The sequence below is a fragment of the Leptosomus discolor genome, chromosome 6, assembly GCF_034619465.1.
Source record: "Leptosomus discolor isolate bLepDis1 chromosome 6, bLepDis1.hap2, whole genome shotgun sequence".
NCBI classification, from domain to species: Eukaryota; Metazoa; Chordata; class Aves; order Leptosomiformes; family Leptosomidae; genus Leptosomus; species Leptosomus discolor.
In genome coordinates, this window is record NC_141396.1 from 18,015,443 (window position 1) to 18,042,283 (window position 26,841).

General features: G+C 35.3%; 1 protein-coding gene across 1 annotated transcript in view; it reads right to left on the reverse strand.

Moving 5' to 3' along the window:
- Window positions 1-4,242: 4,242 nt before the first annotated feature.
- The window catches only part of CPEB3 (cytoplasmic polyadenylation element binding protein 3), a 95,934-nt gene continuing 73,335 nt past the window's right edge, over window positions 4,243-26,841 (reverse strand). Inside the window, exons 8-12 of the mRNA XM_086466709.1 lie at window positions 13,410-13,528; window positions 12,013-12,127; window positions 9,133-9,314; window positions 6,352-6,603; window positions 4,243-4,656 (exon numbers count right to left, since the gene is read on the reverse strand). Coding sequence (XP_086322835.1) covers window positions 6,376-6,603; window positions 9,133-9,314; window positions 12,013-12,127; window positions 13,410-13,528 — 644 coding nt within the window. The 3' untranslated portion in view covers window positions 4,243-4,656; window positions 6,352-6,375. The remainder of the gene's footprint in view (window positions 4,657-6,351; window positions 6,604-9,132; window positions 9,315-12,012; window positions 12,128-13,409; window positions 13,529-26,841) is intronic.

The following is a 26,841-nucleotide window of genomic DNA, read 5'->3' on the forward strand; positions in this document are numbered from 1 at the left end:
ACAGGGCTCTGCACGCTGAGGGAGCACGCGCAATCCTTAGTGCACATAACCTCATCAGCTTTTCATGTCGTTTCCAAAGGGCATTTACTTTCTAGTGTAATCCTGGGCAGTTCCTGCTTAAGCAGAACACAGACATTGAAGTCAGCCTGTAAACTCTAGTCCCAGCAGGGTTGTTGTGCTGCACTTACATAGACCTTGAAGGAAAGCAGTGACGCAGAACGTGCACTATTCTTGGGGTCTTCACTTGCTGTGACATAGCAGAACTCACATTTTTTTCAAGGAAGTGTTTTGTAGAGTTCCAAACAGCTATATTGCTGAGCTTTAATTGCTTCCTTAAAATACAAACTGTTAGAAACCAGTGTTTTAGTACTTTTTTGTTTTTTGACTGCTCAGTATATTCTCTCTCCCGCAGCCATTGTTAAACTGCTAATAGCAAAGTGCAGTATAAGTTAGCCAGCAATTTTTCTTAAATTCAGAGAAAGTAATTCAGCAGTTCAGGTTTTCAAGGCACTTGATACTACATTTGGTGGGGAAGACTACATTCTCAGAAATATTTCCATAGTATATATTTTTATATTTACCTTTGGCTTAGCATAATCAAAACCTTATCAAGGGTGGCTTTTCCATTTTAGAGGGAAAACGTAAGTGGACCATATACTTCTATTAGAAAATAGCTAGAAAAGATAAGTCTGTGTGCATGTGAGTAAAGTGTATATTTGCTTAACCTTATCTGGTGTGAACTCTATTCCAGTAGAAGATTGGGGTTTTTGTGGCTAGTTTACATCCCCATAACGCATATCCCAAGATTTCCTTAGCATGTGCAAAGGATGACAAATATCAGTACTTCATACAACTATATTTAATAAGTTATTACAGAAAAAAATAAAGTCCAAACTACAAAGTTTAAGCAGTTGTAAGCAATAGCAGCATTGAGCTCCATGTTTAGTCACAGTACTGCAGTTCCATACAAGCATTAGTCCAAGCCAAAAAGGAAGAAGCCTTGTTAGAATTACTAGCAAAAACAATCTAAGAGAACATGTAATAAAAGATACAGTACATTTAAAATTAGTTGAAAAACAAGTACAGAGATCTTAGCTGTGAATGCTCTAAAAGTTATGTCCATTATTTTGACAGTAAATTACAAATATCTAATACTTTATACCCCAACAGAACTACATCCAGGAAAAAAAAAAAAAAAAGAAAAAAAAAAAAAGAAAGATCCAAAATTATCTCTTATTAGCACCCTGGTTTTCCACTTACTGCTAAACTTTTTCTCATGTAAATTTGAGCGTATCAGAATTATGTGACCAATGTGATTTCTGACCAGCTACCCATTTGGGGTATAGAGTAGTCACTAACATGAATATAAAATACTTTGTGGTATGACAGAACACTATAGCAGCAGAGATTAAGAAGTTTGATTTAAAAAAAGACAGGAAGGAAGGAAAAGAAAAAGGGTTTAGCTGACATCATACAAACTAGCATAAAAGCAACTACATACAAGCCAGATTAAACAAAAGAGACATTTCTACAAATCTGTGACTAATCTTTCACTCATACCTTGCAAGTAGAGATGTCACAATACTGAAATATTAACATGGGAGCTTTTCCCAGTTAAGCGCCTTTTTTTCTTTTTTTTTTCTTTTTTTTTTTTCTTTTTTTACTACTCTAACAGATAGTGAAATCAGCAAAGTTATTTGCTAACTGCGTATTTGCAATACAATTTATTTTAGCCCATGCCTTGCTAGCAGGCTATAAAATACAAGCATGTAGGCAGAAATATAAGCAATAAACTTTGTACCACTTAGCAGGAATTTTTTTATTCCCTCTTCACTCCTTAATCTCCTTTGTTTGCAATTTGCGTACATTCCAACCAGTAGTACCTAATTTGAGTCTAAATTTTACTTCACTATTTGATCTAGTCTATACATTACTTACAGAACTGAACACACAGAGGATACACAACAGACCAACTCTGGACACGTTTCTTTCCGCAAGTTACAGATGAGCCACTCCAACACTCTAGCATAAGTTAGTCCAAAAGGTCATCAATAACTTGTTGAAGTAATCGTTTTGTCTAGAGAAAGTCCTCGTATGCCCTGTTTACGCAACACCAGTTTTAGTCTGGATTGTTTCAGGTGCCAGAACAGGGAGTCACTGGCTTCAGGAAGGGGTTTCTTCTGGCTGCATAGGGAAACAAAGGCGATGTAAATGGCGGTGAAGCGAAAGGTGTTTTGATGCTGGCACTTGGTGTTGCCAATACCAAAGGAAAAAAGGACAAAGACACAGGAGAGGCAGAGAAGAACGGAGAAAGACAAAGAAGCTGAACAGATGTTCAGACACGGTGGCAATGTGGGTTACTGCATTGCTACCAGGAGACGGACATACATTGCTCTGCACTAACTAGGCAGCTGCCAACGCTGCGCGGTAACTCCGCTGGGAAACGCTGTGGGTACCTACAGTCTGCTCCACGCTGCCACTGATAAATGTATGCAGGAAGGAAGTTGTGCAGGAAAGGGTCAATTTCATTAAATAAATAACACGGTGGCAAAATACAATGAAGAATATATATTTTAGGAGGTTCAATCTGAGACTACTGAAAAGTGAGTTTACTGAGTTCGTGATGAGAAAAGTAATGGAGCATTATGCTGAATGGGCAGGGTCAAAAACCCGTTGTTTCAATAGATTTCGTTCCTTGTAACGGCAATAGTATTTCATCAACACTGGTGGTGTAGAAATCTAGACAGCGAACTGGTACTGTGACATCCCTATTATCTCCCTAAATCATTTTGATAAAGGAAAAGGCTTTTCAAAATATCACATTTTTTCTGCTTCATTCTGTCATTTTATTGCCCAATTCTTTGTTACAATTTTCCAATCACTTTACATAACCAACCATTTTCATCATTGCCACACTATTGTAAACCACATCAGCAAGTTAATACATAAAGCTTTGCATTTCAAAAAACTAGACACTTTAGTAACAATATTACAAAGATTTTAGCTTCAAAAATAACTGAAAATGAAAAAAATAAACTTTTAAAGAATTAGCATCATAAAATTAATTTATTCCAAGTAAAAATACAAAATAATATTAATGACATTGACCAGATATGAAAGTCTCTCCCAGAAACAACTATATTAATGGTTGAGAAAGCACTCCTTAAAGAAAATACGAAATAAAAATGAAAAATATGTAAATATGTTTAATTTTTTTCTTAGCAAAAAATCTTTCTAAAAATAACAATGAAAATTTGTCTCAGTACAAAGGCTACATTACTATTGAAAAAATACCAGCATGAAGAAAAGGTACATATTTGACAGTAGAAAAATGATTTTAGTGAATCACAATGTCTAAAGTCTGCAATGAAAATAAATCTGCAATAAAGATTTATGCCTTTTTTCTTTTCATTTTTCTTTTTTTTTTATACAAACAGTACAAACAGTATTGCACATAACAACAAATAGTCGAGGTTAGGTTAGCCTTCAAAAAAATCGACTAGTTCAAGTCTCACATCAGAAAAGGCCACAATAGGACCTGTTGTACCCAGGGGCTTCTTAGTCAAGTTGCAGTTCAGAACTCCGTATTTTAAAAAATAACTTTTTTTGAAGGACCCTCTTTTAATATAACATATTAACAACTCAGGGGCACATTCATTTACAAAACAAAAGGGAGCATGTCATAATTTAATAAACTAAAAAAAGTTCTCTTTAAAAAAATACAAACAGAAGAACTCTCACAATTCTGGTCAGTCGTGCATAATCACACTTGATTATAAATATACAAATTAAGGGAAAATATTTTTTCACCTTCTATTCACAACTTTCAGCACCAAATGGAGTTTGTGTTTCCACCTGCTCTTTATGATGATTTTGTTTTAGATTTAATCCAACATTATGCTATATTGTACAATTTCCAGCTTCTCTCTCTCTCTCTCTCTCTCTCTCTCTCTCTCTCTCTCTCTTTCTCTCTGGGGGTATTTTTCTACATGAAAGAGGGGTATTTCTTCAAAAAGGTTTACTTCTTTCACATAATTAGGTAGATTTCTGTAGGTTAGCTATGATCTTTAATATTACAGTTATAAAGCTCTAACTTCTTCATTTTCAAAAAAACTCAAATAAGCATGAAAAAAATAAAGTTACCCATCTGTTAAATCATTTTTCTTGCAGAATTAAATTAATATATATTTTTCTGAATAAACTTACTTAGAAAATATCATTTTCTTTCCTATATTTCAAAATTGAGGTATTGCAAAAGATCATGTCAGTCAGAAAGCATGCCTTTTTCTTTAAAAAAAATCATCAGCCGACTGTTGAAAACTGTCTAGATACAAAAAGTAGTGCATAACAAAATGTCTTGTACAGATGAAAAAAAACAGAAAAGACACCTGGGCTGGGAAAACCAATATCACAAAACCGCCCAGAAGTAACTTCAAAAGGGAGAATTATAACAAGAATTTTAAACCAGTAAAAAACTATTTTTTCTTTTTTTTTTTTCCAAAAACAGAAAAAATCCTTTCAAAGCCAATACTCGTAACTAAACATTGGGAAAAACAACTTACTAAATTAGACACAAACAAGGACATCACAACAAACAAAACCCAGAACGTTTAAATCTACTATGCGGTGTCATATCCAGTCAGATTGTCCCCAGAACTGCAAAAACAAAGGAGGAAAAAGAAAAAAAAAAAATAGTGTACACATTCTCACAATCATTAGTATACCAAGTGTGTTTATATTTATATGCTATCTGCAGCCCCATAGTTCATGCTAAAAAAATGTCCACTGTGTTAGCAGGTCTTAATTGTATTCAAGCTTCACAGGATACATCCAGGGATTAGAGAGATAACGCCACATCCACAGAGCAGACATCTCGTGTTACTTTTATATGCAGACATTTCTTTAGCACCACTTTTTTTTCCTAACTTTCTTAAATGTGCCTAGTTTATTAGTTTGACAGACTATCTAATCGGTAGTGTATGTACGCTAGCATGAGCTCTTTGGTTTTCTGGACAAGGTCTGCAGCTACGTAAATGACGCAAGCATTAGGAGAGAGATTGTAACTAAGAGCTCATTTCTGCTTATGTACCTGTTACAAACTGTCAAAAATGTGTTAATGTTGGATACAGAGGCTTTAACAGTTAAGTTTGATCACAGTACTAGACATAATCACTTTACTATATAAAATAAATTGCACGATATATAACAGAGCACCGCAAAGTACTTCATCTACCATCCACAAATTTGTTTTAAGAACATCCTACAGCTAGTTTTTATATTTGTTGTAATATAGGTCATTCTGTAATGGGCTGATCCTAATTTCAGAAGCATTACATTTACTGAGGCATGCCTTCCTCCAGTCAGTAATCAATTTTTTTTGTTACTGAGTATTTTGTAGCCTACGTAGATTCATAATTTGTGCATTGTGGGCAGGTTTTATATTAGACATATATAAAATTTATTGCATGCAGCAACCTGATTAAGTAAACATGCAGTCAAAAAATATTGACCTTCCTTGGAAGCTTTTCTGTATGCTATACTGATCTCCTTTCAGCAGCCATCACTATTTTAATCACATATTCATTTTTTAATTGATACCCTAGCCTGAATAGAGTATTATGGTATTAGTAATACCATTTTAATAGCAGCAAAAGCTATTGCAGCATACATTTACATAACACTAAAAGACCTAACAAAAAAAAAAAAAAAAAAAAAAAAAACAAACCCAAAACAAAAACAAACAAAAAGAAACCTCAGCAAAACAAAAGAAAAAAGTCTGATCCAGCTTATGAGGTATCATCCTTACAAGTCAAAATGGAGAGCAACTAAAGGCTTATTTTCTTTAAGGGTTATTACTACTCTAAATGACCCAAACTAATGATTGCTGAATATCTGTTTAAGTTTTTGCTACATCTGCCACCTACTTGTGAATATTACCTTTGGTAAGTCATCTGCTAGGGGCAAGTCTAAATTTCTGAAAATAAGTGCATGCTCCAGTTCAAAAATAAAAATAATTATAATTATAATAAAAAAATCTTCATCACATACACATCAACCAGTGAAGGCTGATGAGAATGGCAGTCTACATAATGTCACTAGTGACAAGTCTTGTGTAGGAAATTAAGGTACCAAGCAGATGTTTGTGTGAATCAAAGTGCAAAATCAGTACAGTTACACTCTGCCGGTTTGTATTATACTGGACACTGAGTTCAGTAATGTGACTGTAAATAATAATAATAGTAATAAAAAGACCCATATCTTCATTAAAGTCGAGGACGAATGCACAGATTTCCAGAACACTAAGCCCTGAGGCAGCGCTCTCTTTTCACTCGATTTTATTTACTCCAGTACTTGTTGCTGGGTGAGGCCTGGGGTTCAGCTCCAGCGGAATGGGACGTGGCGGGGTCGGTCACCTCCTTCCTTTACCAGTGGTTTGTGGAACTCTCGCCCAGCACGAGAGTGTATGCTCGCCCAGCAGTATTCACAGTAATACTGCAAACAGGTAACATTGGCACAAAAGAATGGAGCAAATTTTCCACCACAGCGAGTGCCCTGGCATTCATCACACATCTGATCATCCAGCACATATGGCTTCACTTCCACCTGTACCAGGAAGAAGAAAAATAACAGTAAGAAGATCACGTAGTTTTGCTAAATACGAACAGAAGGAACAATATTTTAATTCTTCTGACTCTATTGAAGGTTCTCAAGTGATGCTGGATTAACCCAAAGAGGCTGGTAGTTAAATTTTCATACCAACCACTTTACTTGTCAGAAAATTTCAAGGAAGAAGGGTGTGCTTTGGTAACTATTCAACATTTCTTGGAAAAGTTCGGTATGTGAAAGTACTAAGACGGAAGTATAGTAAAAATAGCATCTCCAAGGATTTTGCTGCTGTCTAAGAAACCTCCAGGGATGTGAATACAGTTGTTACGGGGGCAGGGCGTGAGAGGGCAGCATTTAGGAAGAAAAATGATCAAGAACAAAATTACAATTCTAAACTTCAGAGGTCTGGTGAGTTTCAGAGGGTTTTTTCCAGAGACATTTGTGTTTGGCTGGTTGGTTGGGTTTTTTGTGAACTGCAAAATACAAGACCAGACTAATAAAGGAAGAGAAGATTCAAATTAAACAAGACTAAAGGCACTTGTATCAAATACTCTGCCACTATCTAAAGGTTTTTAGCTCTAGGAATGTAGTAACATTTCATAGTTGTTCCAACTATGGCCTTGCCACCAACTAGAAATAGGCCAGAGAGCTGCTGAGTTTTGTCCTACACTCAGTTGTAAATATCTTAGGAATTCTTTTTGGGTTTAAAGCACTTGTGCCAAACACAGTAGTACTTTGATACATGACTGGGCACTTGCAACAGTACTATTACAGCAGTTGACAACATGCGAGTTTCTCCTGTGTGAGTTTTACTTCAGCTTATCCTGATCACATTACAACAAATGTTACTCACTGAAGTAAAGCTTATATAGTGAACTATATTTCTTGCCAACGGAACAGCTGTAACTGCCAGTTTTATTTTTTTTAATTACATTGTACTACTAGTATTGCATAGAACAAGTCTGAATAACTGCCATTTCGCATATCAGATGCCCTACCACTAAAATTAGAAGCATCATGTAAAATAAAAAAGCACCATCTCAAATGAAATTAGAAGAAAGCAGGTCCAATGTCCAGCATGTCTCTAGATCCCCACCTACTCACATTTCCAAAGCATGAATTGTGAAGGTCTGAAATAGATTCTCTCTCACACTTCCAGTTTTGGTTACTAGTGAAATAATTTTAAGAATGTATGCTGTACAATTCAGGGATTTCAATCTATTACATTTAAAAACTAATATTTAAAGACTGATTAAGAGACTTCATACATCATACAGATAAATCCATTTTAAAAACAGATAAAAGATAATTAAGTAACCTTAAATAATTGACCAACCAACTAGTAAAAGTACCGATTGATGGAAAAAACGACCAGCTAGCATCACTTGTGGCTCTATCCTAAAGCTTAGAAAAAAACGCAAGTTTTTAAGCATGGCTGACATAAATCTCAGAGGGCTCAACATTATGATTAAGACCCCCAAATTAATCTTCTTGGTGTCTTTGTCAAATTTTTCACAATTCAATGGGCAAGAAATATTTAGGAACAACCTTGTCTTAGTTAAAATCATGGGGTATAGTAGCACCATAGAAAAATAGTTTCAGGACTTAAAACTTCATGACCTCATCTAATCTGACAAAAAATTCAGTTCAGATTTTTAAAGAGAAAGTAATAATAGCTTGGACTTTGTAGCTGTATGTTTTTGTATGTATACTGCACATAATAGACATGCACAAAACCTGTCAAGCTGACTTCTTCAGAAACAATTTATATTAGATTAAGTAGAAAACAAGCCATGCCTATTGTAAAAATACATAGCAGCAGTGTATGCTGTACGTTCTTTTGAATAATTCTAAATGCCAAGTCCTCAAAAACATAGCTGTTCTTGTACATGTAATCAAGAGGTGAAGACAGAAGGTCTAAAAGAAAAAAAAATCTTGGAAATGAAGTAATTTTTTTTAATGTTCATATGGATTTTAAAAAAACCATCTCATTTTCCCCCTTTTGCCTATTAAGCGTCTATTGGCATTTGGTTTCAGTTAAATAATTCCCCAGACTTCTGAGGTCAGCATTACCCATTATACTTATGGTAAACCTGTGTTTTAGGAACCTCAAGTCTAGATGTACCTTGCCAAGAGGACAATTCTGCCTAATAACAGCAGAAATGTCAGAAGCTATGTAAGTAGCCACTAACTAAAAGCTGTTGATGCACAATGAGCAAACATCTAAAGGAGGAGAAAGAAGCTGGCTAATTCTACAGTGTCTGACCTTCAGAATTCAAAACAAAACCAAGAACAAAAAACAAGCAACTATTTTCCGGTTTTAGTGCTAAACAGTTATTTAAGATGTTCAAGATTTTTTCTTTCACTCTGCTTTAGCTGCTTAAATAAGCTTTCATATAAATTACAAATGTCATCCGAAGAACAGAGGTTGCAGTGTTCTCCAATACAATATTAATATAAGGATGTTTTTAATTTCTGTACAGTTTTGTGAGTAACAACCATTCTGTTCCATGCTATTTCACTTACCCGTTTATCAATGTCATTATGTTGAAGCTGGACAAAGCGAGCACTGATAGCAGCAATATAGCTCTGCTGATTGGAGAAAGCCACTCTGCCAGCACCTTTTGGATACTTCAACTCTGGGTCTGTATCAATGCCAGCATAGCAGACACCTCCATATAAACGGTCCATTATCATTGCCAATTCAACTGCAAGAAGTCAATTGTTAAATATTATAGATTTAATGTAAATAATAGTGTTGCATATGGTTTGTTGCATTAAAAAAAGCACTATTTGCCTTAGCGTACTTGTCTTCCAAAGTTTAAATAGCAAACTCAAGCATCGGTTTTAACAGATTGAGTCAACCTTAGATGAATTACCATAAAATATAAAGGCAGAAACCAGAATCTGTAAAAAGAAACTTGGTGTGACTGAAGTGTGAAAGAAATGCAGCTACATTGTTAAAGGAGGTATCAGGTCACCTGTTCTAGAATTTATCATACTGTAAATTAAAACTGCTATTTGGGATTAGGTATTCAGGATCTCCCCAAGCTCCAGCCAGGCTTGTTAAGGCTAGTTTACATAAAAGATCACTTAAAGATATTCCTATATTTAGAATCTAATATTTTGCCCTAAGTACTAAGGTTGAGAAGACATTAAGGAAGTGTTTTACATATGAAACAAAATTTTGTGAAACATCAGAAGTTATTACACTTAAAGCAAGCCTACTTTTCTGGTACAACTTAACTTAGTACTTTCGTAGAACATTAACTTGATTGTGGATCTTTTAAAATGGTTTACTGCTTTTTCTGACAGTAAGAATAAATCTAAACAAGTTCTTTTATGAATTATTTTTATAAGACAGGCTGAGTGCATGGCTGAGGAAACATACAGGAGGAAAGTTAAGGGAAAGAACTGAAGGAAGCGGAGAAGAGGCCCACGGAAATGGAAAAGAGGCATGTAAACCATGCAAAGATGTATGGTTACCAAGCCAAGTTCTCTGTAAAAGTTGAGAGGCAAATTTGTCAGACGGATGAGGGACAGACCCTCACAAAGGAAGATACTGGGACCTGTACAGGCCCCGCCAAGTCAGCCATTTTTTTATGCTAATATGTGAAAACACTTTCAGTAGCAATTTAAAATTTAGCTATCCAAGATAAAATGAAAAAGATGCACTAAATATTTAAATCCTTATTAGTTCTCACAAAATTCTCACTGGTTAATTATATATAGAATAGAGACAACTTTTAAATAGAGTAGGTATGTGTGTTTGTATAAATGTGTGTGTCACATGAAGAGAAGACCATATGCTAATTTGTCCATTTGCAATGAGCAAAAAAAATGTCTGATTCATTCTACCAAACCAGATAACACTCTTGCTCCAAATGGGAAGGGAAAACTATGCATAATGTAGTGACTAGTAGATTCCTCTGCTTTCTAACGATTTGGGATCATCTTTTGGGTAATGATCTCAGAAAGTGACAGTGCAGAATAAACATCAGGACCATTTAAAAACATTTACAATAGTAGTTCCAGTAAGTTACTCTTGCCAATAGACAAAGAATATATGGGATTCCAGGGCAAGGAAACCACGCAGTGTTCAGATATCTTAGGAAAACTTCTGTATCAGACCTTTAAAGTTGCAAACAAGAAAACCTGGAAAATATTTGTCTTCTTTGGAGAATTTACCTATATAAAGGCATCTGTTTTCAAATCTAACACATTTCAAATGTAATCTATGACAGGTCAAATGGCATACAGTTTTATAAAGGCTATAATTAGAAATGAGGTAATATTTAATTGTTAGTATTTACATAATTACAGTCTTACAATTATGCCTTATTTTAGGATGGTGAGGAAAATGAAATCTGCCAAGAAACCTGGGCTGGGAGAAATCTTGCTGTCAGCCATGGCTGGGGGGCATTGCGTATAGCTTCCCAAAAGAATTAGGATTAGGAGAAAGATAAAGCAAGGAGCTGAAGTTCTAGTGGGCTGGAAAGTAGCTGCCAAAGGAAAGGGAGGGCTACCAGGAAACAACATTCTGAAGTTTTTCTTCCAGACAATGACTGAGAGGACTTGTCTACTATAGCCCTGAAAAATTAGGGTTAGGGTTGAGAGGATGAAAAAGAGAAACTATGCAGCTGACTTGGAGCAAGGATGGAGAGGGGCTGCTGAACAGAAGGGAGGGCTGCCAAAAGACTTAGCTATGAGAAATGTTTACACTTGCTTCACGACTTTGTCATTAGCTCATCAAAAATACAAGGATTAGGAAGAAAGAAAAGAGTGTCAAGCTACAGTTGGGAGCGGTGCTGAACAGGGGCCTTTTCGGGTGGAGCTACCAGGAGATCTGGGCTGGGAAAAATCTTTCCTCTGGCCAAAGGCTAAGGAGTCTTGTCTACGGCTCTACAAATAAAAGTGAAGAAAGGAGTTGAGGGTGAAGAAAAAGATTGAGAAAAAAGAGTTATATTAGGAGTGGGTCTGGAAAGTGGTCTTCAGTACAGTGTGGGGCCACCAAGAGACCTAGGCTGCAGTTTGGAAAGAGGCTGGGAGAAGTTTCTCTTCTAATCAAAGGAAAGGGGAACTTCTCCGCATCTCAGCAAGCAACCAGGTTTAGGATTAAGATGGTATACACTACAAAAAAATCAGCCAAATTCTAGGATATTAAGCAAACTTGGGGAAAAACTTTCTACTGAAAATCCTAATTAGTAACCTGTTTAAAAGATGAAAAAAGGTTCACAGTTTGTATTTTGTAGACAGGAAGACAGTCACTGACTGAAAGTGAGCTACAATCTTCAGAAAAGACAGGGTATATTTTCTGCTCTTTTACATATACTATATATCTTTGCTTATCTTTTCTGCTTAATCTGGAACCCCCTACTACATGGCCTACATTTTCCTTCTACTCACCAGCTCGGAGGGGCCGTGGAACTCCGCCAACAAAGATAGTTTTTCTTGGATCCAAAGGCTGAGACCCATCCATCACAAAGTCACTGTCACTTAGGTTCCAAGGTCGAATTTGCACCTGTATTAAGGATTGTTTTTAGTAGAGGAACTTGACAACTCAAAATTAAGAAACAACTGCTGAATCTTTCTATAATTAAAAATACAGTTTTAACTTAGAAAAGCAGGTATTATAAGAACCAAAACAATTTGAGAACATAACTTATCCAAGCGTTTGAAAGAAAATTCATTTATCACCTCTAGAGGCCAGGCTTGAGTTAAATTTCATCATAGCAAACTCCTACCTCATTAATTCCCTACCTCTAATCACCATTATAAGAAAACTGTGAAAGGACTTTCAGAAGATTTTACCACATATGCACAATTACAGTTGCAGTTTGGGCTTCTGGCTTTCCTGAAATTACATACAGTGATCCACAAATTTTAAAGCACTGACAGGAGTGGAGATAAAATTAATTTCTGTGCTTGGATACAAAAGGAGTCTTTATAATCTATGAATACTCACTTTTGTTAAGCAGCAAGCAATACAGTTGATAAGAAATCTTCAGATTACACAGAAAAAACCCAGCTGCTCAGAAGTTATTTGGATAAAGCTGTTCATTCATCTGTTTTTTTGATTCTAGAAATCATGTAAGCATGCTCACTGTGCTGTAATATTGGGTTGTTCATTTATCTGTGCAAGTTTTTAAATGGTATTTTTAAAAGGCAGCATGTTTTTTATCTAACCATATTTTTCTGTCATTTTCATCTAATTGGTATGTATCCGTAGCCACAAAAAAGACTAGCATTAAAGAATGTTAGAGGTGTGAACCATAGAAACAGGTTACCGTATGTCTTCTATTCTGCATTACTTGTTTTTGCCCTGCCGTTTATACAGGTAAATGAGACCTAAATTATAAATTGACTAGCTGTTGCATGCAGAAAAAATAATAAAGAAACCTAATAAAGTACAGGGGATATTTGAACCTATCTGGATTTTAATTTGGGTGGGTTAAGTTTCTTCATTTCATTGCATAAGGCTTTCTTTTCTTTCCAATAATATAGAGGGGAAAATTATAATCCCATTGTTTTACATTGTAAAAGGATGCACATTCCTGAGAGATACCAGAAGTACCAAATAAAAAATTAATTGAACATGGCATTTATCAGAAAGAAGCAAATATTAAAACCATGTTATGCTAATACAGAAAGTCAACTCAGTGTAACAGCAAGGACAGACAGTAACAGGAAATGGACAAGTCAATTAACTGTAAGCATTTGTTTATTTATTTATTTATTAACTGAAAAGAGTAACAGCAAATGGGTTAGCAACCAGTATAAGTGTCACAGCCTAAGCTACTTACTGGTTTATCCTTGATTGTGGGACTTGACACACACAGGTAAAGTTTCCCATCTTCTTCCAGACAGGCATCTATCAGAGCTTGTACAGAGCTTTCTTCCTGGAACAGCAGAAAGGCATAACCTTGGAAAGGATAAAGGCACAAGAAAGAAAAAGAACAGATTAATTTAGAAGGCTGGGGTTTTTTTTTTAATAAAGAAAAAACCCAAGGAGTGAATAAGATATACAAATTACAAATAACTGTTAAGGTTGTTATTTTGTTTTCATAAATTACGTTCACCAAATAGATCATACCCTCATACAGTATTGATTTCAGGATGGAGGCAAGAGCATTTGCTGCATATGAATATGTTCATTTGATTAATTAATGATTTTGAGCAGTGAGAATATAGGCTCGTGAATAACGGGCTCTTATTATCCAACAACTGTATCTGAGCTACTTATCAGTGGTGTCTGCTGGTATCGGTGATTATCATCTTACAATGGAGGCACCAAGCTTTTGGTTACTATATACAATGAGTAAATATTAGAAGAAAGGGTCCAAAAAGTGGACAGGTAAACAGATAAACAGATTTCTATGCTCACATACTGAACTACGAAAAAAAATGCTCATCAAAAACAATAAGCATGAGCGAAAAAGAATGGCATGTGTTGTGTTTTGCTATGAGTCACAGACCTGCTGCTGTTATTTATATTTAAATAAAGACGTTCAAAAGAAAGAAAGTCCAATGAAAACGGCTCCAAGTGATTCAGAATTTTCAGACTTTAAATTTGTAGGTAAAACAAAGTGTGTGTGGCATTCAGTGCTCTCCTGAATGCAGCTGGCAAGAAAGCTTTCTTCAGTTTCACTTAATGTTGCTAAATTTGAATGAAGATTTGACCCAAGCAGTCTATGCTTTTGCTACCCCAGAAGTGAAACTAATACAGCAAACACTACACTAGGCAAAGCCACCTGAAGACTGGCTGCTAGACTTGAATATAGCTGCCCAGTTACGAGGACTTTCTATCGAGCGTGCATTGCTCTTTTGCTCCATAATCAGTACAACTCCATTTTCTCACTGAATGTGAACGTCTTGGCTTTGACCTTTACAATTTGGCACTTGTGTGTCTTACAGGCCACCTCTTTTCGGAAAATCTGCAGCAATCAGAGGCAGCTGGGCTTTAAGCAGGGACTGCTAGAATTTCTCTGCTTAAGACTCGGCACAAACTAAGCACCTACACGATGATACACCGTATTTAAATTACGACAGTCTCTGATACAGCTTTTGTTATAAATATAGCAGTGACGTACCCCAGTTTTGCATCGCGTATTGAATGAACTGTGTTTGGCATGCCCTTTTTAGATGAATACTACACAAACCTGATTTATAAAACAATTTAAGATAGACACTGAGAAAGTGTTTTCCTCTGTAGAGGTATTGTCTACCAAATTAACTCTTACCCTACTATCTCTAGTCTGGTGTGACTTCTCAAAGAATATTGAATTCTATGCAGCTCTTCATTTTCAGAGGCAAAAAAGAGTTTGCATTAAAAACATAGTTATAGCCCAGAACACATCTAGAAAGACTGACTTGCACAAGAAAACAAATTAGGTTGATCAACACTTGCTAGCAAACAAGGAACTTGCATACCTAGAGTTGGAGTAGATTAAAGATACCAGTCCCAATAAAAAGTTAAATACTTCTCGAGTAAAAACATTGGTTTCCTCTCTAGCAGATGTAATTCTTTTAAAACAGTCCCCTGAAGATATAAACAAACTTCAACACTTTAGTTTTAGACTTTACAAAACTAATTACATGAACTGAGTACAATAATTAGCTTGCAATCACTATCACTTTTAGCTTGATTTTATTTTCCTTCCATGCACTTGTTATATCTTTCTCACTCCATACCATCCCTTCTGATTACGTTTAATAATCAGAGCAAAAACTTTATACAAAATACCTGTAGTTTAGCAGTTCTTTCAGCCTTACAAAATACCCCAGTCAGAAAACTAGATACTTGGAAAAGACTACCACGGCAACTACACCTCCAAAGCCAACTGATCACACTTCATGGTTCAACCCAATCATTGCCTCATATTTTATACAAAAGCCTTGCAAGACAAATTCACAGAAGATGCAATGCAGATCATTTCAGTACTATGAAATTCAAATAAGAATACATGTACATTTATGCATACTTTAAAAGATTGATTTACATAAATTTAAATAGATTTAAACATTTAGGCCTTGTCTTCTGACCAGATCATAAGATCTGAACTCTTAAAAAATAGAATTTTCTGTATTTCAGACTTTTATAGTCTTAAACCAACAAAATATTGGAAATTTCTTTAGCATAAAGCCAAAATGAAAATTGGGAAATGTTTATTGGGGCTTAATTACTTAGCAAAAATATGGGCAACAGCTTGGGATGCTGCTTTCTTCTATGAAGCTTTTTCAGTTTTTCTGCGTCATAGTAAGAGGTTACATCTGTGGTAGCTGGAGTTGACAGCCATTTGGGGGTACAGTAAATGGTAGGATCATAATTTCCCAAACCAGTTAGAATTAACCAAACAGATACTTGTTAATTTTTTCTGGCCGCCAGATTACAAGAGCGGTTCAAGTTAGCGAAAATTCAGTTTTCTAACCTGGGGCTAGCACCTGCCATGAAGTTCAGTAAGTGAACACCTCTTCGTTTCTCTAGACCTCTGTGACTGCTACGGAGTCTGTATGGGCCCTCTGAAGACAGACAGGTAAGTAGTTTACAGTAGCAGTCCTCTGTTAATCTAGAAAAGCAAGCAGGCTGGACTAGCATGACATGATGTCCAGCACTACTTCAAAACCTGCTGATTCCAATTATCCTTGACTTTTGATATTCAAGATTAACAAAGATTACACTGAAATGACAAATAACTAAATAATAGAAGTTCAGATAATATAACTATCATGTAGAAACTATATGATATTTATATTATATATATAACTATCTGATACAGACAAGAAAGATACCTCCCAAAGTAAATGGTATTTTTACTCATTTTCTAGAAGCACATAGGGATACAAAAACCTCAAATTCAGAAAGGTGCAGCTCCTTCCTGTGAGCAGGGGAAGTGCTAGGCAGTGCTATTACTGAAGACTTACCCTCTTGCTCACACTGTTTAGAGTTGCATTTGCTTGGAAATACAAGCAAATACGTGCTTCCATGGATGCACTTCATTTGACTGGAACTCCATAGCAGGAGGTGCACTCTGAACTCAGATTCCAGTATAAAAAAAATGAAATTGGAAAACACACATGCCAAAATTGACATTGTATAAAGAACTATCTGACACTAGATGCAATTTAATAATGAAATAACTTTTTCACACAGGAGCAAAACACCATTTTTAGTAACTTCAGCCACAATTTAAAGAAAAAAAACCCAGCACAATAATCTGTAAATTAACAGTAATTAATTTTTTTCTGTCAGCTGTGTTTAAATACTAAGTTTGGCTCTAACTTTACAAATCCCTCAGAGTATTGCTTCCTGACATTCTCAGAAATGTCTACTTCAGGCATTATATCCTGTTTTGTGTATTTCTATTCCTATTTCTACTACATACACTGAGAAATAAGCCTAATCCCTCAAAAGCTTTACTGCATGGCCGGTTGACTTCCAACATTCAGAATGGTCAATTATAGGGGCATCTAGGTTTAAAAGAAACTTAATTCATGTTTAAAGACAATAGGTGGGGTAGATTTAATAAGATGATCAGTTTCCAAAACAAAAATGTATTAATCCAAATAACCTGAATTATTTAGCAGATGCTGAAAGTTGCTTCAAATTCCTCAGCATCATGTGCTTCAGCACATTCTCCTCTCTGTGGATCATGGGTGTCATATGACTTAAAGCATATGGGTTTTTTCCAAGAAAAAGATTTCAAAATTTTACTCCTCTACATCAGAATCTCGGTAGCATGCTGTGGTAGCGCGCTGCAGACAAACTTCAGCAGTGATCCTTTCTTACCTGACCAGACGTTCTAAAGGTTTGAGGGCCCAAGGAACTGCTCCTGACTCAGATTCTACCAACTAAAACAGGTGAGATATGTGAAGCCCCAGCAAATAGCAAGGTGCCTGACAATGGCTGAATATTCTATATACACAGATATATGGCTTCTTGGCAGAGCAGAAACAATCCAGCTCCTTCTCGGCTGCTGGTACAACACATCACTGTAGTGCTGACAATAAACATGGCCCTTTGCAATTCACTGGAAAAAGGCAACAATCCATTACGCTGTAAAAAAAGTCACTACAACATCTAAAGCGGTACAGCAGACGGAAGGTGAGGAGAATAATTTCCCTAGATTCTGAAGCACAGCCTAGGAGCTCCTCGGCCTTGAGCTCAAGGATTCATTATTTTATGGAAAAGAGTACAAGAACTAAGGTCCTTTGTACATGTCCCATGCTGTCATCTAATCAGCGACACAATTTCCGTACGAAAGGATAATTTAGTCCAGTTGGTCTACTTTCACTTAACCTTGCTGAGAACAAACTGGAAAAACTGGCATATACGCTGTGATCCACAAGCTTGAAACAAAGTTGTCATCTGAAATGCAAGATACACTTGGAACTAACACATAATGTTGCTGTAGACTGGAAAATGCATTTTTGTCGGCCTAGACACTCTGGAAAAATCTCTATTTCAATTAATATCAACATAGGCATACCTTCTCTAATGATGGCAACCTTTTCATGTGAGTTAAAGCACATTTTGTAATAAGGCTTCAGAGACCTCTTCAAAACAACATGGTAGATCCCAAGCTTATTAAGGTGCTTATTCTGCCCTTCTTATAATAGCAGAATCTTTATATTCATACTTATATGTTAAAAACTGTATATTGGTACAAATTACAGGCAATCACATCAAAGTTTTAGCTAGAAGTGCATCATGCACATGTTCTGCTTATCCTTCCTCAACATAATCAAAGTGAAAAGAACTACTCATGAACCTTTATTAGGGCAGAATGTGTATTCAGTGTATCAGGCAAGGAGGAAATAAACTTACAGGCCTTGTAGATGCCATTCGACTTAGCAAGCCATAGCTGGTAGAGTTTATCAGAGAAGACTATCTTCTTGTCTAGACCAAAATATTTCTCAGAGTTAAAGATGATCTAACTTCATGCCTTCATGGCTCATCAGGAAAAGCCTGACTGCATTTCAGAGCATCCATGAATACAGGATTTTTAAAAAACAGAAGGCTTTCTTTTATTCTTCTAAACTTAGCAACACCTTCCTTGTACAGCCCATCATTAGGCACACTGATTGGTGGAGTGAAATTACATCATTGACTGTGTTTTTTAACCTGTGGGAGAAGGTAGGAAGAAGTTTGGTATACTAGAACTCCTTTCAGTTTAAGTGATTAATTACGAATATTACCAGTGCTAAGGTTGTCTGAACTGTCTCTAGTTACTCAGTGACACAGGAATATTTCAGAAAGGTGCTAATGGAGTAGCTGTGCAGATCTCTCAGTGAAGTCCAGAGTGGTTTTAATTGGATCAGAAGTTTTTCTTAGAAGCTTCAGTTAACTGTGAATTAGTTCCATCCCTTTATATTAACTGAAGTTTAGCATTTTATGCTCAATTCATGAATACTGAAAGTAATTCATAAGTTCTTTAAGTTCTTGCATTAGAGAACAGCAATATATAAATTGCTGTTCAAATACGTCAACCATGAGCTGCATCTTCTGGTACAAAGCCATCATTTTGGCATTCAAATGTCATATAACCAATAGGGAAAGATTAACCTGTTTCTAGCTCTCAGAATCAGGCATACTTTTCGAATAAAGAAAAAAAATGGTAATGAATAATTATATACAAGGTCAAAATGTGAATATCCGTGTCAGAAGTCTGCATATCATCTATTGATTTCCTATGTAATTGACCTCAAATCCGTAATTCCCAAAATTCAGCCCACTTAAAAATCAGACAGAGAAATTGTATTCTAAGGGCCATGTGTTTTCAGTTTTGTAACACTGATCTTGTGTGGCAGAACTAAGACAATGAAGAGAAGGACTTTCTCTTTACATACTGCACAGCAAGTCAGAACAGTCTTTGGGTAGTCACATGTAGTTATTTCATATGCAAAATGGAAGGACTACTTACACTTGAAAAAAGTTAAACTGCCTTTGAAGCATTTTCTTTCATTCGATCTTTTTAAAGTGCAGACAGTGTCTTTTCTGATGTTTTTACAGGCTCCAAGATTACAATAAAATCTACCATCCACCTCTTACAGAAGTATTTCAAGATATATCTCTACCTTATATTATTATGTAAAAAATAAGATGGAGTTAAACTGGCAAAGAAAATTAATGTTCTATTCTCATGTCTTTGGGTTTATTTTTAGATGGTTGAGATGGCTACCTCAAAAAAAGTAGATTTAAATAGACTTAATTTTTTCATGAAATATAAATAGCACTTCCTTTTATTTTTTGTGGATTTTTAAAAATAGTTTTGAATTGAATTATGGTTGTATTTACCAGAATTTTTAGAATAAATTTGTTTTAAAAGCCCACAGCAAAGGAGCATTTAGAAACAGTGTGAACCAAATTTCTAAATCAGTTAATGTGATGACAAAGGGTCATTGCTCAAAGTCACCCTTAGTAATCTTATTAGAAGATGCTTTGAACATGAATAAAATGCATTTCTAAATCCAAAGATGAGATGACTATTAAAAATGAAAATCATTTTTGAAAAATAAAAATCTGAGATGTTAAAAAAAATGCAGGCTTTCTTTTAAACATTGCAGTGACATGACTGGATTTTCAAAAAACATCAAAGGCTTTAAATACTTAAGAAACCTCAAAATAGAAAGGGCTGTAATCTCACTTAGCTACTGCAGAAGAGTGAAATTATGTATTAGTCAGGGCTGCAAAGATGAATTTCTTTTAGTCAGTCTAATTTTAAATGGCAGTGTATGACCCTGTCAGCTGATTCCTTTCTCTAAAAAACAAAAGGTGTATAAGAAATGTGAACAGTTTGGCATCTTACAACATGACTCCTATTCATTTTTACATGTTTTTAATGAGTACCAGACTAACTCTGCGTTGTCTGATACGTAAGAAATTCCCCACATGCCACATTAAAGACAGGTTTTGGGGTAGGTTTTGTTTGTTTTTAGTTAAAAGCATGTATGCCATATCCTCAGTTCCATTGAATAATAATTGGATCCTGAATCTAAATAGCAATTAAATGAAGGACACACAATAAAATGGAAGGCAGGATACATATCAGGAAAAGTCAGAAAGCAAGCAGATCATATGGAAGAGTTGAATGAAAACTGAGGTTGTGTATCAGCAGCTTCTGTAAAATAAATTGCATGTCTTCATAATTCCAATTTTATTGTTAAACAATCCACATCACTGAGACTACCAAGGGAATGGAAACTGACATTTAACCATTACTACTAATGATCTTACCATATCACAAATAACAAAGAAATTAGAAAGCTCCTATGTTGTCATAAACGCTATGGAGAGCTTTTTCCCTACATCTTCACTTTAAATGGAAAAAAAAAACAAAACCAAAACGAACCACCCACTGAATGTCTGCTTGCTCTGTGATGACATGCATTATTTTTTGGGACAAGTGCCCCAATTTCCTCTGCACTTCAGTGCTGAATAAAAAGGACCTTTTCATAGTGCTGTAGTGAATATATACAGCTAAAGATCTACAAAGTCCTTTCAATTCCAAAACATATTAAGAAGCAGGAAGGATTTGCTAGTCATCACTACTTCAAGATTTCACTGCTAATAGGAAAAAAAAAAACCAAACCACCAACCAGGATACATACACCATCCCAGTTTTTCCTGTAGTAAAAATATTCCTACCCACCTGTACTGAGAAAGAAAACATTGATATGCCTTTTTTTTTTTTTTAAACTAAAAGAATATTCTACAAGCATACTAACGCCTTTCTTTTTATCTGGCATTTTACTTCTACACTAACGAAAACATTGCAACAGCAAATTTATAGGGTTGTCTCCTCTTTCAAAGGTCACAGCCATTTTTAAAACTTCAGGCTGCAACATGATCTACAGCAGCTATAAATCAGAATTAAAAGGTATAAAAACATAAAAGAAAGGCTTGGTTTATTGTAGTTATTACAGTAGTCACATGAATTAATCATATGACAAAGACTAAATTTTTGATGAGGCAAGAGCTATCTTTGTAAAGTTTACTGGGTCAACAGCATGAAAAAAACATGCATTTGCATTCATAAATATCAAAAAAGCTACTAAATCCAGCATTAAATTTTTCAGTTTTGATTTTCAAGGGCAATATGAAATGGCAACTGATCTGGGTAGAGCAGCTCACTGTCATCATCTGGAGGGGATCAGGTCTGCTGCTGCTGCTTTTACTCTGAACAGATGGCTGAAAAGAGATCAGTTTCCAAGTTTGAACAAAACCGGTTACTCTTCTTTACAGATAAGCCAATTTCCAATTCTACTCCTAGCAACATTAACATAGAAAAATTCTAGATAAATATAAAACTTCTCCTTGATTTCAGCTTCTATTTCATGCATAGTGTCAGCATGAGGTAAAATAAATTCCATACAAAGATTTTCAGGGGAAGAAAGTAAAGGTCAAAAAATCCCAGTTACTTTTTAGCAGAAGTCAGTTAATTTTAATGAATAGCATTTTATATTGGGGTTTACAATATAAATGGTTTTCATTTTAAACGATATGTTTTTCTCAAAATTTATTTTTAAAGAAGAAAGAAAATAGCACTTACTAGAGCTGTGATACACATAGCACTTGGGTCTGTTGTCAAGAGCTTCCTTCAAAGTAAAGAACTTAAATCAAAAAGAGAAGATACCCAATGTCATACCAGCAACATATTTCCTGGTTTTGTATGATTCTAACTCTCCTGTGAGCAGACAGATAACCTGTGCTTCACAGTGGGTGAACTGTGCCTAGAGAGGAACTGCAGTTGTAAGACATTCCTTAAGATAGAATGCAGAGCTTCAGTACTAGGCTTCGACTTTTCTTCTTTTAATCAAGTAATCAATTTGTCAGTTGCTGCTGTGGTGCATTGCTGATTAACAACTGGTTTGAATGTTCACTCACACATGGATTGTTCTGAGGTTCTAGTTGCTCAAGTTTCTTGTCTTTGTTGACTATATAGAAAAGATGCAGCCTGAAAAACCTTCTTTAATAATGGAACATTTTTCTAAAATTTCATTACTCATAGTTGCAGAACAAATTGTTCTCACAAAAAAAAAAAAAAAGTTTCTGATTAGCAAGATGATGCATTATCCTGTGAGATAAGAATGGTACAGTTTACCAAAAAATTACTGGACTTATCAAATCCTCTAAAACATTATGGTTTCCACTTTACTAATTGAAAACTGTACAGCCTCCATTGGTATACAACAGAGATAGTAGTATAATCGGTATACTGAGATAGTATAATCATTAGTCACATACATCATAGGTCCCAAAACTAAGTACAATTTGTATGGTATAAAGCAGATCAAACCTGCCAACTGCAGCACTGAGGCATCTGAGAGACACGTTGGTTCTCAGCTGCTCCTAGCTTTTGAAATGAGAGAGGTACATACACTGCCTTGGGCAGAGGCATCCACAGCATCTTTAATTCCAGCACCTGATGCATTCCCATGGCCAGTCCTCACCTCTGATACGAGAGAACAGAAGTATAATAACCTTTGATAAATTGCTGATTTATATATTCAGATGATATTGCACTACTTTTATATTACTGTATCATTATCTTAGGGGTAGAATTGTGTGCATCACTGCCGTGATTCCAGGAACAGAATATGGAATATTATAAATGTAATGCTTACAGGAATTTATGAAGAGACCACAAGCTTCTAACAAATGAAATTATTACAACTGATCAGGGGGCCGCAAGAGAACAACTTCTTATTTAGATGACCCTCAGTGAATACACTGCAGTGCTAGTACACAATCTCTCTCTTCACCACCACCCTCAATCATCCCCTTGAACTTATTTCAATGATTTGAAAGAAGAATTTAGTGCTTCATAAATTATTAGCAAAACAAGACACAGCTATTAGCAAAGTGCAAAATACTATCAAGTCCTTAATATCACTATTCAAAGCATTGCTTTTATCCTGGAGCCCATAATACCTATGGATCAATTAATTTATTTCCATTTACAGAACTAAAAAAAAGGTAACATTTAATGAAAATAGTATTTAGATGGAGGTGCAGGGGTACAAACTACAGTAAAATCCACTTGGCTTTAGAAGTGGTTAGTGATAATCAAACATTTAACTGCTTCATCTGACAAAAGTGGTCCAGTTACTTCCTATAGATAAGTGATGGAAAACTTTTTCTTACTTAGATATGTTCAAATTCTAGGTAATGTTTTCATTTCTCTACACTGTTTTTGCCACCTTAAACCTTTTTTTAGTGTCTTAGGCATTAGTGGGTTTTGAAAGAAAATTTAGCTAGATATTGTGAACTGACACTCATTGAAATCAGAATTAGCAGCATTTTCTTTCATATGTGTACTATGAAGTGACAATAGTGAAGGAGGAACATATTTTCAGTCTGCCTAGGAGTCTTTTAGCCATTATCCTAATGCAAAATTTCAGTATAATCAATAGCTAGGTAGAATTATTCAATATACCTTATTTAGCTTAAATATTAATTCACTATTTAAATACACTATCAATAAAAGACTTCTCAGTCAGAATTCATATTTTCTTCCCCAGCTACATTTCATAGTAGCTACAAATCCAGTGGGAATCTATGCCTGACCGTATTTTTAACTCCTGAGTAGGCCATGTGTGATGTATAAGCTACCCAGTGACTCAGTTTGATATACTTATAAACAATGTATATGTATAACATACATGTATGCTCAATTAGTATATCATATATCACAACCTAATATATTTATCATGCACAAAAATGACAGAAAGATGCACAACCCTAAAAATGCATGATTCAGTGCTTTTATTTAGGAAATGTCATGAAGTCAGTCATCAAGCTCTATGTGCTTCTGTTTCACTAAACACAAAACTTTCTTTAAAAGAGGGTCTGCATCTCATGCAGTAGGAGCTAAAACAGTTAAAATTTTGAACTTAATCCTGGCCCTGATTTGGATAGCTGATGATGTGTAAGATTCATCTTTGATTATTAGAAGATTAATTCATAGGGCTTCTCCTTTCTCTTTCAGATCACCTTTAAGAACATTAAGATTCAAAACTTGTGATCACAACCAAGTCTAGCTTTATTAAAATTAATTGAATATTTTTTAATTTATTGGGCAATTTGCATGTAAGTTGGCGTCAGTCACCTATATATTACAGCATACTGAATACCCAAGACATACTCCTGAAAAAAATCTAAGAGTACATACAACATTCATAAAACTTATAAAAGAACGAATTCTTTAGTAAGGACTATCTTTAAGATTTCCTGTTTCTGCCCAAAAGAGACACCACTAAACTTCTCTAAAATTTGATTTATTTTTTTTTTTGTTGGCCAGGTAACAGCTGCACAACAATGAAGAAAAAAAAAAAAAAAAGGAATTATACATACATAAGTCTTATTGAAAAATCCTAGTCAATTATTGCAGCATCTGCCCAAACAAATTTACTGCAACAGTTAGTCCAGAAAGTGGACTCTTGGAATTGCTATTTAAACAGAACTTGCTGAATTGGGCATTTAATTGAAAGCTTGTGATGATGACTAGTGATGAGTAGATGCATGAACCAGACTCCAATCAGCTGCTCTTTAGATTCTGGAAGCAGCAATCCCCTTGAGAGAAGCCTTAAATATCAACTGTGACTTAACCTATTATAACAAAATAGATACTTTGTGTAAAGTAGAAGAAATCCCATTGCAACCTTAACCCTTCCAGGCAGCGTGAGAAAACAGCCTGCCTCTTCGGCATATGACCAGCAGAGAAGCGCATAGATGATTTGCGGAAAGACTGTTCTGTAAAGAGAATATTTTGCAACTCCAACATGTGACCTTTAGTTTCCCCTAAAGAGTCAGGAGGCTTATGGAAAAAACCACTATGAATAGGTGCAGATGCAGTGCGTATGAACTTCGCTTTGCTGGAAGCAATGGATGTGGCCTAAGTATCTCTCCTCATGTAACATATTACCTAGCCCTTCAGACAAAGCAACACTGAGAGACATTAGATACAATCTAATAAAAAAGGAATACAGACTGCAGACCATTATATGGACTTCCAAAGTATGCCGCCTCTAATTGCTACCAACAAATCAATTAGGTCTTTCAGAAACCTGATTTTTTTTCTGTGGGAAATTCAAGGCCTTTTGATGAGACTGCTGACTGGGTTGAGACAAACCATCTTCCTTCAGTAATTACACATTCCAACAGAAGTAGTCCAGAATTTAATGCAGTTTTCAGTACAGTGGAAAAGGTATTTTGCCTCTACCAAAAGCTTCTGAACAGCCTCTGAACAGTTATGACTACACAACTCCTCTAGAAATTTATTACTAATGCTGTACAATGAAATTTCATGGTTAACTGCAGTTAACCCCCTGTTTATATAAAACACTTTCCAATAGATTCAGATATGAAAGAGGCTGGTTGACAGATGCATATCCACACTGAAATTGAAAACATCACACAGGATTCTCTTTACAGTTTTTTTTTTTCTGAAAACTTTGGGCACTAATACATTAGTGAGGAAGATTATAAAAACAAGTTGTTTCTTTAGCAAATTAGAAGTGCTGCTATGAGAAATGACAGACTTGTATTCATCTTCAGAATCCAAATATTAAAATTTTCATTTTCTTGTGGATAACAAGTCTGCCAGTGAAACTTATCACATTAGCAACATGCACTGGAAAAGCTACTCTAGGACTATCACAGCCCTTAGACTCTCACTTTTGAGGCAACAAAATTTTTCCTGCTTAGATAATCTGCTTGAGCAATAAAGAGGAACCTAGGTGATGGAGAGCTACTGACTTTATTTCCTGTATGACACGTTAGCCCCAAATGCATATTACTTCTTCAAAAACCAGAAAAGTTTGTCCTTTATTTGTCTGTTTTACACATACAACACATTACAGTACACAGACATCGTATTATCCATTGTGATGTGACTGTTGATCCTAAAAATGTTATTCGTCTGAACAAAAGAACTAGAAAAAATGCCAAGACACTAGTGAGTAACCAAGAATCTGTTGAGGATAGACTCCAGCCTATAAGAGATATCTTAAGAACTTTGAAGTCTTTGGAGGAAGGAAGAAAAAAAAAAAAAGGAAAAAAGGGAAGGAAAAAAAAAAAGGAAAAAAGGGAAGGAAAAAAAAAAAGGAAAAAAGGGAAGGAAAAAAAAAAAAGGAAAAAAGGGAAGGAAAAAAAAAAGGAAAAAAGGGAAGGAAAAAAAAAAGGAAAAAAGGGAAGGAAAAAAAAAAGGAAAAAAGGGAAGAAAAAAAAAAAAGGAA